Here is a 14732-nt window from a genome sequence, read left to right as displayed (position 1 = left end):
TTGGGGAGCGTGTCCTAGCCCTGTGTTGGGGAGCGTGCCCTAGCCCTGTGTTGGGGAGCGTGCCCTAGCCCTGTGTTGGGGAGCGTGCCCTAGCCCTGTGTTGGGGAGCGTGTCCTAGCCCTGTGTTGGGGAGCGTGTCCTAGCCCTGTGTTGGGGAGCGTGTCCTAGCCCTGTGTTGGGGAGCGTGCCCTAGCCCTGTGTTGGGGAGCGTGCCCTAGCCCTGTGTTGGGGAGCGTGTCCTAGCCCTGTGTTGGGGAGTGTGTCCTAGCCCTGTGTTGGGGAGCGTGTCCTAGCCCTGTGGTGGTGGAGCGTGTCCTAGCCCTGTGTTGGGGAGTGTGTCCTAGCCCTGTGTTGGGGAGCGTGTCCTAGCCCTGTGTTGGGGAGTGTGTCCTAGCCCTGTGTTGGGGAGCGTGTCCTAGCCCTGTGTTGGGGAGCGTGTCCTAGCCCTGTGTTGGGGAGTGTGCCCTAGCCCTGTGTTGGGGAGCGTGTCCTAGCCCTGTGTTGGGGAGCGTGTCCTAGCCCTGTGTTGGGGAGCGTGTCCTAGCCCTGTGTGTGTGCAGGGTCGGGGAATGGAAGACCCAGCTGAGATCATCTTTGAGATGTCTAAGGAGGAGCGTAAGGATTTCTACCGCAGCGTGGCCTGGGGTCTGAACCGGCCGCTGTTCGCCGTCTACCGACGAGTCCTCCGCATGTACGATAACCGCAACCATGTGGGCAAGTCAGTACTCACCCCTCCCACATCACCATAGCCCCTCCCACATCCTCATAGCCCCTCCCCCCCCACATCATCGTAGCCCCCCCCCACATCATCGTAGCCCCCCCCCACATCATCGTAACCCCCCCCACATCATCGTAACCCCCCCCACATCATCGTAGCCCCCCCCCACATCATCGTAACCCCCCCCACATCATCGTAGCCCCCCCCCACATCATCGTAGCCCCCCCCACATCATCGTAACCCCCCCCACATCATCGTAACCCCCCCCCACATCATCGTAGCCCCCCCCCCACATCATCGTAGCCCCCCCCACATCATCGTAGCCCCCCCCACATCATCGTAGCCCCCCCCCACATCATCGTAGCCCCCCCCCACATCATCGTAGCCCCCCCCCACATCATCGTAGCCCCCCCCACATCATCGTAGCCCCCCCCACATCATCGTAGCCCCCCCACATCATCGTAGCCCCCCCCCACATCATCGTAGCCCCCCCCCACATCATCGTAGCCCCCCCCCCACATCATCGTAGCCCCCCCACATCATCGTAACCCCCCCCACATCATCGTAACCCCCCCCCACATCATCGTAGCCCCCCCCCCACATCATCGTAGCCCCCCCCACATCATCGTAGCCCCCCCCCACATCATCGTAGCCCCCCCCCACATCATCGTAGCCCCCCCCACATCATCGTAGCCCCCCCCACATCATCGTAGCCCCCCCCCACATCATCGTAGCCCCCCCCCCACATCATCGTAGCCCCCCCCCCACATCATCGTAACCCCCCCCACATCATCGTAGCCCCCCCCCACATCATCGTAACCCCCCCCACATCATCGTAGCCCCCCCCCACATCATCGTAGCCCCCCCACATCATCGTAACCCCCCCCACATCATCGTAGCCCCCCCCCACATCATCGTAGCCCCCCCCCACATCATCGTAGCCCCCCCCCACATCATCGTAGCCCCCCCCCACATCATCGTAGCCCCCCCCCCACATCATCGTAGCCCCCCCCCACATCATCGTAGCCCCCCCCCACATCATCGTAGCCCCCCCCCACATCATCGTACCCCCCCCCACATCATCGTAGCCCCCCCCCACATCATCGTAGCCCCCCCCCCACATCATCGTAACCCCCCCCCACATCATCGTAGCCCCCCCCACATCATCGTAGCCCCCCCACATCATCGTAACCCCCCCCCACATCATCGTAGCCCCCCCCCACATCATCGTAGCCCCCCCCCACATCATCGTAGCCCCCCCCACATCATCGTAGCCCCCCCCCCACATCATCGTAGCCCCCCCCCACATCATCGTAGCCCCCCCCCACATCATCGTAGCCCCCCCCCACATCATCGTAGCCCCCCCCCACATCATCGTAGCCCCCCCCCCACATCATCGTAGCCCCCCCCCACATCATCGTAGCCCCCCCCACATCATCGTAACCCCCCCCCACATCATCGTAGCCCCCCCCCACATCATCGTAGCCCCCCCCCCCACATCATCGTAGCCCCCCCCACATCATCGTAACCCCCCCCCACATCATCGTAGCCCCCCCCACATCATCGTAGCCCCCCCCCCACATCATCGTAGCCCCCCCCCCCACATCATCGTAGCCCCCCCCCACATCATCGTAGCCCCCCCCCCACATCATCGTAGCCCCCCCCCACATCATCGTAGCCCCCCCACATCATCGTAACCCCCCCCCACATCATCGTAGCCCCCCCACATCATCGTAGCCCCCCCCCACATCATCGTAGCCCCCCCCCCCACATCATCGTAGCCCCCCCCCCCACATCATCGTAGCCCCCCCCCCACATCATCGTAGCCCCCCCCCACATCATCATAGCCCCCCCCCACATCATCGTAACCCCCCCCCACATCATCGTAGCCCCCCCAGAGTTTTAGTGTGTTGGTGTGTGTGATCTGACGTTGTTGTTGTTGTTGTTGTGAAGGTACTCTCCTGAGGAGATCAACAAGCTGAAAGAGTGAGTATGACATCACTTCCTCCTCTAAATGCGTCTCCAGTCAACATGGCGCTGCAGTCTGAGGATGTGTTTGTGTTCAGGCTGAGACAGAAGCATGGTAACGACTGGGCCACCATAGGAGCCGCTCTGGGTCGCAGCGCCTCGTCTGTTAAAGACCGCTGCCGACTGATGAAGGACACCTGCAACACAGGTCAGATACTTTATCCCGGAGGGTTGGTGCTTTAGGAAGCAGGTCAGATACTTTATCCTGGAGGGTTTATGCTTTAGGAAGCAGGTCAGACACTTTATCCTGGAGGGTTGGTGCTTTAGGAAGCAGGTCAGATACTTTATCCTGGAGGGTTGGTGCTTTAGGAAGCAGGTCAGATACTTTATCCTGGAGGGTTGGTGCTTTAGGAAGCAGGTCAGACACTTTATCCTGGAGGGTTGGTGCTTTAGGAAGCAGGTCAGACACGTTATCCTGGAGGGTTGGTGCTTTAGGAAGCAGGTCAGACACTTTATCCTGGAGGGTTGGTGCTTTAGGAAGCAGGTCAGACACTTTATCCTGGAGGGTTGGTGCTTTAGGAAGCAGGTCAGATACTTTATCCCGGAGGGTTTATGCTTTAGGAAGCAGGTCAGATACTTTATCCTGGAGGGTTTATGCTTTAGGAAGCAGGTCAGACACTTTATCCTGGAGGGTTGGTGCTTTAGGAAGCAGGTCAGATACTTTATCCTGGAGGGTTGGTGCTTTAGGAAGCAGGTCAGATGATTATCCTGGAGGGTTTATGCTTTAGGAAGCAGGTCAGATGATTATCCTGGAGGGTTTATGCTTTAGGAAGCAGGTCAGATACTTTATCCCGGAGGGTTTATGCTTTAGGAAGCAGGTCAGATACTTTATCCTGGAGGGTTGGTGCTTTAGGAAGCAGGTCAGACACTTTATCCTGGAGGGTTGGTGCTTTAGGAAGCAGGTCAGACACGTTATCCCGGAGGGTTCATGCTTTAGGAAGCAGGGACTTACAGTTGTCTGTGTGTGTAGGGAAGTGGAGTGAGGAAGAGGAGAGGCGTCTATCGGACAGTGTGTATGCGCTGGCGGGTGTGTGTCCAGGCCGTGCGGTGACGGGGGGAGTGTCCTGGGCGGCCGTAGCTGATCTGGTGGGAACGCGGTCGGAGAAACAGTGTCGCTCTAAATGGCTCAACTACCTCAACTGGAAACAGAGTGGAGGGACGGAGTGGACCAAAGACCAGGATCTCAGCTTAGTACACAGGTAGGGAGGAGTCTGGGTGGGGGTCTGTGTGGGTGGGGGGGTGGAGGGGGGTCTGGGTGGTGGGGGTCTGGGTGGTGGGGGTTTGGGTGGTGGGGGTGGGGTCTGGGTGGTGGGGGTCTGGGTGGAGGGGGGGTGGAGGGGGGTCTGGGGGGTGGTGGGGGGTCTGGGTGGTGGGGGTCTGGGTGGAGGGGGTGGGGGTTTGGGTGGTGGGGGTGGGGTCTGGGTGGTGGGGGTCTGGGTGGAGGGGTAGGGGGGTGGGGGTCTGGGTGTTGGGGGGTCTGGGCGCTGGGGGGGTCTGGGTGGGTGGTGGGGGGTCTGGGTGGAGGGGTCTGGGTGTCTGGGTGGGTGGTGGGGGGTCTGGGTGGGTGGTGGGGGTCTGGGTAGTGGGGGTCCTGGGGGGTCTGGGTGGGTGGTGGGGGTGGGTGGTGGGGGTCTGGGTCTGGGTGGTGGGGGTCTGGGTGGTGGGGGTCTGGGGGGTCTGGGTGGTGGTGGGGGTCTGGGTGGTGGGGGTCTGGGTGGGTAGGTAGTGGGGGTCTGGGTGGTGGTGGGGGTCTGGGTGGGTAGTGGTGGTGGGGGTCTGGGTGGTGGGGGTCTGGGTGGGTAGTGGTGGTGGGGGTCTGGGTAGTGGGGGTCTGGGTGGGTAGTGGAGGTGGGGGTCTGGGTGGTGGGGGTCTGGGTGGGTGGTGGTGGGGGTGGGTGGGTGGTGGGGGTCTGGGTGGTGGGGGTCTGGGTGGGTAGTGGTGGTGGGGGTGGGTGGTGGGGGTCTGGGTAGTGGTGGTCGGGGTGGTGGGGGTCTGGGAGGGTAATTACAGTATTAGAATGTAGTATTCAAACCAGCTTTATTGATGAAAGTACTTCTCCTGGCTTACTGTGTGTGTGTGTGTGTGTGTGTGTGTGTGTGTGTGTGTGTGTGCGCAGGATAGTGGAGTTGGATGTGGATGATGAGAATGAGTTAAAGTGGGAGGAGCTAGCAGGGGGGTGGAGCAGTGTTCGCTCTCCTCAGTGGCTCAGATCTAAGTGGTGGAGCATCAAGAGACAAGTAGCCAATCACAAGGAACTGCCCTTCCACGGTAACACCCCTGACCCTCACCTTTAACACCTGACCCTCACCTCTAACCCCTGACCCTCACCTCTAACCCCTGACCCTCACCTCTAACCCCTGACCCTCACCTCTAACCCCTGATCCTCACCTCTAACCCCTGACCCTCACCTCTAACCCCTGACCCTTACCTCTCCTCACCTCTAACCCCTGACCCTCACCTCTAACCCCTGACCCTCACCTTTAACCCCTGACCCTCACCTTTAACCCCTGACCCTTACCTCTCCTCACCTCTAACCCCTGACCTCACCTCTGACCTCTAACCTCTGACCCTTACCTCACCTCTGACCTCTAACCCCTGACCTTTACCTCTCCTCACCTCTAACCCATGACCCTTACCTCTCCTCACCTCTGACCCCTGACCCTCTCCTCACCTCTGACCCCTGACCCTTATCTCTCCTCATCTCTGACCCCTGACCCTCACCTCTCCTCACCTCTGACCCCTGACCCTCACCTCTCCTCACGTCTGACCCCTGACCCTCTCCTCACCTCTGACCCCTGACCCTCTCCTCACCTCTGACCCCTGACCCTCTCCTCACCTCTGACCCCTGACCCTCACCTCTAACCCCTGACCTTTACCTCTAACCCCTGACCCTCCTCTCCTCATCTGACCCCTTACCTCTCCTCACCCCAAACCCCTGACCCTTACCTCTCCTCACCTCTAATCCCTGATCCTCACCTCTAACCCCTGACCCTTACCTCTCCTCACCTCTAATCCCTGATCCTCACCTCTAACCCCTGACCCTCACCTCTAACCCCTGACCCTCACCTTTAACCCCTGACCCTTACCTCTAACCCCTGACCCTTACCTCTAACCCCTGACCCTCACCTCTGACCCTCACCTCTAACCCCTGACCCTCACCTCTAACCCCTGACCCTTACCTCTAACCCCTGACCCTTACCTCTAACCCCTGACCCTCACCTCTGACCCTCACCTCTAACCCCTGACCCTCACCTCTAACCCCTGACCCTCACCTCTAACCCCTGACCCTCACCTCTAACCCCTGACCCTCACCTCTGACCCTCACCTCTAACCCCTGACCCTCACCTCTAACCCCTGACCCTCACCTCTAACCCCTGACCCTCACCTCTAACCCCTGACCCTCACCTCTAACCCCTGACCCTCACCTCTAACCCCTGACCCTCACCTCTAACCCCTGACCCTGACCTCACCTCTGACCTCTAACCCCTGACCCTTACCTCTCCTCACCTCTAACCCCTTACCTCACCTCTGACCTCTAACCCCTGACCCTTACCTCTCCTCACCTCTAACCCCTGACCCTTACCTCTCCTCTGACCTCTCATATCCAGTATCAGCAACATGTTTAAATCATAACAAACTAGTGATACTGCTACTACTGCAGATAATACTGTGGGTGGTGTGTGTGTGTGTGATGTGATGTGATGTGGTGTGTGATGTGGTGTGTGATGTGGTGTGGTGTGTGATGTGTGATGTGGTGTGTGATGTGGTGTGTGATGTGGTGTGTATGTGTGTGTGTGTGTGGTGTGATGTGGTGTGTATGTGTGTGTGTGTGTGGTGTGATGTGGTGTGTGATGTGGTGTGTGGTGTGGTGTGTGGTGTGTGTGGTGTGTGTGTGTGGTGTGTGTGTGATGTGGTGTGTGATGTGATGTGTGTGTGTGTGGTGTGGTGTGTGTGTGTGTGTGTGTGTGTGTGTGTGTGTGTGTGTGTGTGTGTGTGTGTGTGTGTGTGTGTGGTGTGTGGTGTGTGGTGTGTGTGGTGTGTGTGTGTGTGTGTGTGTGTGTGTGTGTGTGTGTAGTGTTACTGAAGGGTCTTCAGGAGTTGATGGAGAATCCGTTAGGGGCGGGGCCAGGTAGCCCTTCCCCTTCCCTGCAGATCCGAGTCACGCGATTGGAGGAGTGCTGTAGCTCCACCCCCCGGCCCGTCACAGCGCTGCAGATCCCACTGCAGATCACACACCTCGGTCAGTACAGGGGGGGGAAGTGTGTGTGTGTGTGTGTGTGTGTGTGTGTGTGTGTGTGTGTGTGTGTGTGTGTGTGTGTGTACTGAACTGGCATGTCTATCAGCCTCAGACGGTGCTGGTGCCAGTGTGTGTGTGTGTGTGTACTGAACTGGCATGTCTATCAGCCTCAGACGGTGCTGGTGTGTGTGTGTGTGTACTGAACTGGCATGTCTATCAGCCTCAGACGGTGCTGGGACCAGTGTGTGTGTGTGTGTGTGTGTGTGTGTGTGTACTGAACTGGCATGTCTATCAGCCTCAGACGGTGCTGGTGCCAGTGTGTGTGTGTGTGTGTGTACTGAACTGGCATGTCTATCAGCCTCAGACGGTGCTGGGACCAGTGTGTGTGTGTGTGTGTGTGTGTGTGTGTGTGTGTGTGTGTGTGTACTGAACTGGCATGTCTATCAGCCTCAGACGGTGCTGGTGCCAGTGTGTGTGTGTGTGTGTACTGAACTGGCATGTCTATCAGCCTCAGACGGTGCTGGTGTGTGTGTGTGTGTACTGAACTGGCATGTCTATCAGCCTCAGACGGTGCTGGGACCAGTGTGTGTGTGTGTGTGTGTGTGTGTGTGTGTGTGTGTGTGTACTGAACTGGCATGTCTATCAGCCTCAGACGGTGCTGGTGCCAGTGTGTGTGTGTGTGTGTGTACTGAACTGGCATGTCTATCAGCCTCAGACGGTGCTGGTGCCAGTGTGTGTGTGTGTGTGTGTACTGAACTGGCATGTCTATCAGCCTCAGACGGTGCTGGGACCAGTGTGTGTGTGTGTGTGTGTGTGTGTGTGTGTGTGTGTGTGTGTGTGTGTACTGAACTGGCATCTCCATCAGCCTCAGACGGTGCTGGGACCAGTGTGTGTGTGTGTGTGTGTGTGTGTGTGTGTGTGTGTGTGTGTGTGTACTGAACTGGCATCTCCATCAGCCTCAGACGGTGCTGGGACCAGTGTGTGTGTGTGTGTGTGTGTGTGTGTGTGTGTACTGAACTGGCATCTCTATCAGCCTCAGACGGTGCTGGGACCAGTGTGTGTGTGTGTGTGTACTGAACTGGCATCTCCATCAGCCTCAGACGGTGCTGGTGCCAGTGTGTGTGTGTGTGTGTGTACTGAACTGGCGTGTCTATCAGCCTCAGACGGTGCTGGGACCAGTGATACAGAGACCATCACCCTCAACACTGCTGCTCTTCAGACCTTACAGATCCTCCCTGTGAGTTGGACCATAATATCACCTTTAGATACAGACACAATGTTCACGCTCTTTTAATATCACAACAACAATCCCCGTGTGTGTGTGTGTGTGTGTGTGTGTGTGTGTGTGTGTGTGTGTGTGTGTGTGTGTGTAGTCTTTCCACCTGCACCCTACAGGAACTCCAGGGACATATTTCCTTCAGACAGCAGCCAATCAGAGCCTGCCGCTCAGTCTTTCCAGCAATCCCACCGTGACCCTGACGGCTAGCTCCTCGTCCCCAGAACACATCATCCTACACAGCCTCTCAGTGAGTGTTCGGGACAGATCCACATGAACTGGTCCCATGAGGTTCTTTCGGACCCTAAAACCCCTCATGATTCGTTTTCATTGGCAGTGACATTTTGTTAATTCTCTTGTTTTGAGCGACAAATTTTTGTTTTTCCTTGCTGGGGAACGTAACAGGAAGTAATCGGCGGCAGGGTAGCGTAGTGGTTAGAGCGTTGGACTAGTAACCAGCAGCGTAGCCTAGTGGTTAGAGCGTTGGACTAGTAACCAGCAGGTAGCCTAGTGGTTAGAGCATTGGACTAGTAACCAGCAGGTAGCCTAGTGGTTAGAGCGTTGGACTAGTAACCAGCAGGGTAGCCTAGTGGTTAGAGCGTTGGACTAGTAACCAGCAGGTAGCCTAGTGGTTAGAGCGTTGGACTAGTAACCAGCAGGTAGCCTAGTGGTTAGAGCGTTGGACTAGTAACCAGCAGGTAGCCTAGTGGTTAGAGCGTTGGACTAGTAACCAGCAGGTAGCCTAGTGGTTAGAGCGTTGGACTAGTAATCAGCAGCGTAGCCTAGTGGTTAGAGCGTTGGACTAGTAACCAGCAGGTAGCCTAGTGGTTAGAGCATTGGACTAGTAACCAGCAGGTAGCCTAGTGGTTAGAGCGTTGGACTAGTAACCAGCAGGGTAGCGTAGTGGTTAGAGCGTTGGACTAGTAACCAGCAGCGTAGCCTAGTGGTTAGAGCGTTGGACTAGTAACCAGCAGGTAGCCTAGTGGTTAGAGCGTTGGACTAGTAACCAGCAGGGTAGCGTAGTGGTTAGAGCGTTGGACTAGTAACCAGCAGCGTAGCCTAGTGGTTAGAGCGTTGGACTAGTAACCAGCAGGGTAGCCTAGTGGTTAGAGCGTTGGACTAGTAACCAGCAGCGTAGCCTAGTGGTTAGAGCGTTGGACTAGTAACCAGCAGGTAGCCTAGTGGTTAGAGCGTTGGACTAGTAACCAGCAGGTAGCCTAGTGGTTAGAGCGTTGGACTAGTAACCAGCAGCGTAGCCTAGTGGTTAGAGCGTTGGACTAGTAACCAGCAGGTAGCCTAGTGGTTAGAGCGTTGGACTAGTAACCAGCAGCGTAGCCTAGTGGTTAGAGCGTTGGACTAGTAACCAGCAGGTAGCCTAGTGGTTAGAGCGTTGGACTAGTAACCAGCAGGTAGCCTAGTGGTTAGAGCGTTGGACTAGTAACCAGCAGGTAGCCTAGTGGTTAGAGCGTTGGACTAGTAACCAGCAGGGTAGCCTAGTGGTTAGAGCGTTGGACTAGTAACCAGCAGGTAGCCTAGTGGTTAGAGCGTTGGACTAGTAACCAGCAGGGTAGCCTAGTGGTTAGAGCGTTGGACTAGTAACCAGCAGGTAGCCTAGTGGTTAGAGCGTTGGACTAGTAACCAGCAGCGTAGCCTAGTGGTTAGAGCGTTGGACTAGTAACCAGCAGGGTAGCCTAGTGGTTAGAGCGTTGGACTAGTAACCAGCAGGGTAGCCTAGTGGTTAGAGCGTTGGACTAGTAACCAGCAGGGTAGCCTAGTGGTTAGAGCGTTGGACTAGTAACCAGCAGGGTAGCCTAGTGGTTAGAGCATTGGACTAGTAACCAGCAGCGTAGCCTAGTGGTTAGAGCGTTGGACTAGTAACCAGCAGGTAGCCTAGTGGTTAGAGCTTTGGACTAGTAACCAGCAGCGTAGCCTAGTGGTTAGAGCGTTGGACTAGTAACCAGCAGCGTAGCCTAGTGGTTAGAGCGTTGGGCCAGTAACCAGCAGGTAGCCTAGTGGTTAGAGCGTTGGACTAGTAACCAGCAGGTAGCCTAGTGGTTAGAGCTTTGGACTAGTAACCGGCAGGGTAGCCTAGTGGTTAGAGCGTTGGACTAGTAACCAGCAGCGTAGCCTAGTGGTTAGAGCGTTGGACTAGTAACCAGCAGGTAGCCTAGTGGTTAGAGCGTTGGACTAGTAACCAGCAGGTAGCCTAGTGGTTAGAGCGTTGGACTAGTAACCAGCAGGTAGCCTAGTGGTTAGAGCGTTGGACTAGTAACCAGCAGGGTAGCCTAGTGGTTAGAGCGTTGGACTAGTAACCAGCAGGGTAGCCTAGTGGTTAGAGCGTTGGACTAGTAACCAGCAGGTAGCCTAGTGGTTAGAGCGTTGGACTAGTAACCAGCAGGTAGCCTAGTGGTTAGAGCGTTGGACTAGTAACCAGCAGCGTAGCCTAGTGGTTAGAGCGTTGGACTAGTAACCAGCAGGTAGCCTAGTGGTTAGAGCGTTGGACTAGTAACCAGCAGGTAGCCTAGTGGTTAGAGCGTTGGACTAGTAACCAGCAGGTAGCCTAGTGGTTAGAGCGTTGGACTAGTAACCAGCAGGGTAGCCTAGTGGTTAGAGCGTTGGACTAGTAACCAGCAGCGTAGCCTAGTGGTTAGAGCGTTGGACTAGTAACCAGCAGGGTAGCCTAGTGGTTAGAGCGTTGGACTAGTAACCAGCAGGGTAGCCTAGTGGTTAGAGCGTTGGACTAGTAACCAGCAGGTAGCCTAGTGGTTAGAGCGTTGGACTAGTAACCAGCAGGTAGCCTAGTGGTTAGAGCGTTGGACTAGTAACCAGCAGGTAGCCTAGTGGTTAGAGCGTTGGACTAGTAATCAGCAGGTAGCCTAGTGGTTAGAGCGTTGGACTAGTAACCAGCAGGCAGCCTAGTGGTTAGAGCTTTGGACTAGTAACCAGCAGGTAGCCTAGTGGTTAGAGCGTTGGACTAGTAACCAGCAGGGTAGCCTAGTGGTTAGAGCGTTGGACTAGTAACCAGCAGCGTAGCCTAGTGGTTAGAGCGTTGGACTAGTAACCAGCAGGGTAGCGTAGTGGTTAGAGCGTTGGACTAGTAACCAGCAGCGTAGCCTAGTGGTTAGAGCGTTGGACTAGTAACCAGCAGGGTAGCCTAGTGGTTAGAGCGTTGGACTAGTAACCAGCAGCGTAGCCTAGTGGTTAGAGCGTTGGACTAGTAACCAGCAGGTAGCCTAGTGGTTAGAGCGTTGGACTAGTAACCAGCAGCGTAGCCTAGTGGTTAGAGCGTTGGACTAGTAACCAGCAGGTAGCGTAGTGGTTAGAGCGTTGGTCTAGTAACCGAAAGGTTGCAAGTTCGAATCCCCGAGCTGACAAGGTAAACATCTGTCGTTCTGCCCCCTGAACAAGGCAGTTAACCCACTGTTCCCCGGTGGGCCGTCATTGTATATCAGAATTTGTTCTTAACTGACTTGCCTCGTTAAATAAAGGTTAAATAAAAAAATATCTAATAATGAATCTAATAATTCTATTGTAATTTCTGTACAATAGAAGATATTTAAACCCAGACAGCTTTTAGAGAAACAATTGTGAGCGATTATTATAAATAACGTTCCCTCAGTAATATTATTATAAATAACGTTCACTCCCTCAGTAATATTATTATAAATAACGTTCCCTCAGTAATATTATTATGAATAACGTTCCCTCAGTAATATTATTATAAATAACGTTCCCTCCCTCAGTAATATTATTATAAATAACGTTCCCTCAGTAATATTATTATAAATAACGTTCCCTCAGTAATATTATTATAAATAACGTTCCCTCAGTAATATTATTATAAATAATGTTCCCTCAGTAATATTATTATAAATAACGTTCCCTCCCTCAGTAATATTATTATAAATAACGTTCCCTCAGTAATATTATTATAAATAACGTTCCCTCAGTAATATTATTATAAATAACGTTCCCTCAGTAATATTATTATAAATAACGTTCCCTCCCTCAGTAATATTATTATAAATAACGTTCCCTCAGTAATATTATTATAAATAACGTTCCCTCAGTAATATTATTATAAATAACGTTCCCTCCCTCAGTAATATTATTATAAATAACGTTCTCTCAGTAATATTATTATAAATAACGTTCCCTCCCTCAGTAATATTATTATAAATAACGTTCCCTCCCTCAGTAATATTATTATAAATAACGTTCCCTCCCTCAGTAATATTATTATAAATAACGTTCCCTCAGTAATATTATTATAAATAACGTTCCCTCAGTAATATTATTATAAATAACGTTCCCTCAGTAATATTATTATAAATAACGTTCCCTCAGTAATATTATTATAAATAACGTTCCCTCAGTAATATTATTATAAATAACGTTCCCTCAGTAATATTATTATAAATAACGTTCCCTCCCTCAGTAATATTATTATAAATAACGTTCCCTCAGTAATATTATTATAAATAACGTTCCCTCAGTAATATTATTATAAATAACGTTCCCTCAGTAATATTATTATAAATAACGTTCCCTCAGTAATATTATTATAAATAACGTTCCCTCAGTAATATTATTATAAATAACGTTCCCTCAGTAATATTATTATAAATAACGTTCCCTCAGTAATATTATTATAAATAACGTTCCCTCCCTCAGTAATATTATTATAAATAACGTTCCCTCAGTAATATTATTATAAATAACGTTCCCTCCCTCAGTAATATTATTATAAATAACGTTCCCTCAGTAATATTATTATAAATAACGTTCCCTCAGTAATATTATTATAAATAACGTTCCCTCCCTCAGTAATATTATTATAAATAACGTTCCCTCAGTAATATTATTATAAATAACGTTCCCTCAGTAATATTATTATAAATAACGTTCCCTCAGTAATATTATTATAAATAACGTTCCCTCAGTAATATTATTATAAATAACGTTCCCTCAGTAATATTATTATAAATAACGTTCCCTCAGTAATATTATTATAAATAACGTTCCCTCCCTCAGTAATATTATTATAAATAACGTTCCCTCAGTAATATTATTATAAATAACGTTCCCTCAGTAATATTATTATAAATAACGTTCCCTCCCTCAGTAATATTATTATAAATAACGTTCCCTCAGTAATATTATTATAAATAACGTTCCCTCAGTAATATTATTATAAATAACGTTCCCTCAGTAATATTATTATAAATAACGTTCCCTCAGTAATATTATTATAAATAACGTTCCCTCCCTCAGTAATATTATTATAAATAACGTTCCCTCAGTAATATTATTATAAATAACGTTCCCTCAGTAATATTATTATAAATAACGTTCCCTCAGTAATATTATTATAAATAACGTTCCCTCAGTAATATTATTATAAATAACGTTCCCTCCCTCAGTAATATTATTATAAATAACGTTCCCTCAGTAATATTATTATAAATAACGTTCCCTCAGTAATATTATTATAAATAACGTTCCCTCAGTAATATTATTATAAATAACGTTCCCTCAGTAATATTATTATAAATAACGTTCCCTCAGTAATATTATTATAAATAACGTTCCCTCAGTAATATTATTATAAATAACGTTCCCTCCCTCAGTAATATTATTATAAATGACGTTCCCTCCCTCAGTAATATTATTATAAATAACGTTCCCTCAGTAATATTATTATAAATAACGTTCCCTCAGTAATATTATTATAAATAACGTTCCCTCAGTAATATTATTATAAATAACGTTCCCTCCCTCAGTAATATTATTATAAATAACGTTCCCTCCCTCAGTAATATTATTATAAATAACGTTCCCTCAGTAATATTATTATAAATAACGTTCCCTCAGTAATATTATTATAAATAACGTTCCCTCCCTCAGTAATATTATTATAAATAACGTTCCCTCAGTAATATTATTATAAATAACGTTCCCTCAGTAATATTATTATAAATAACGTTCCCTCCCTCAGTAATATTATTATAAATAACGTTCCCTCAGTAATATTATTATAAATAACGTTCCCTCAGTAATATTATTATAAATAACGTTCCCTCAGTAATATTATTATAAATAACGTTCCCTCAGTAATATTATTATAAATAACGTTCCCTCAGTAATATTATTATAAATAACGTTCCCTCAGTAATATTATTATGAATAACGTTCCCTCCCTCAGTAATATTATTATAAATAACGTTCCCTCAGTAATATTATTATAAATAACGTTCCCTCCCTCAGTAATATTATTATAAATAACGTTCCCTCAGTAATATTATTATAAATAACGTTCCCTCAGTAATATTATTATAAATAACGTTCCCTCAGTAATATTATTATAAATAACGTTCCCTCAGTAATATTATTATAAATAACGTTCCCTCAGTAATATTATTATAAATAACGTTCCCTCCCTCAGTAATATTATTATAAATAACGTTCCCTC

At 50.3% G+C, this 14732-nt stretch overlaps 1 protein-coding gene across 4 annotated transcripts in view; it reads left to right on the top strand.

The window, feature by feature from the left end:
• The window catches only part of LOC106594134 (cyclin-D-binding Myb-like transcription factor 1), an 80107-nt gene that overhangs the window by 43507 nt on the left and 21868 nt on the right, over window positions 1-14732 (top strand). The window contains exons 6-13 of one of the 4 annotated variants that reach the window (XM_082972044.1): window positions 561-718; window positions 2672-2704; window positions 2785-2894; window positions 3717-3945; window positions 4864-5015; window positions 6823-6987; window positions 8142-8221; window positions 8358-8510. In XM_082972044.1, the coding sequence (XP_082828170.1) occupies window positions 561-718; window positions 2672-2704; window positions 2785-2894; window positions 3717-3945; window positions 4864-5015; window positions 6823-6987; window positions 8142-8221; window positions 8358-8510 (1080 nt within the window). Of the gene's footprint in view, window positions 1-560; window positions 719-2671; window positions 2705-2784; window positions 2895-3716; window positions 3946-4863; window positions 5016-6822; window positions 6988-7204; window positions 8105-8141; window positions 8222-8357; window positions 8511-14732 lie in introns of those variants that run through there. The other 3 variants (XM_082972043.1, XM_082972042.1, XM_082972041.1) reach the window with 3 other exon arrangements.

Source organism: Salmo salar, unplaced genomic scaffold (assembly GCF_965601325.2).
Source record: "Salmo salar unplaced genomic scaffold, fSalSal1 ptg000525l, whole genome shotgun sequence".
Taxonomy (NCBI): domain Eukaryota; kingdom Metazoa; phylum Chordata; class Actinopteri; order Salmoniformes; family Salmonidae; genus Salmo; species Salmo salar.
The sequence above is the reverse complement of the archived record's forward strand: the minus strand, read 5'-3'. Positions and strand labels throughout refer to the sequence as shown.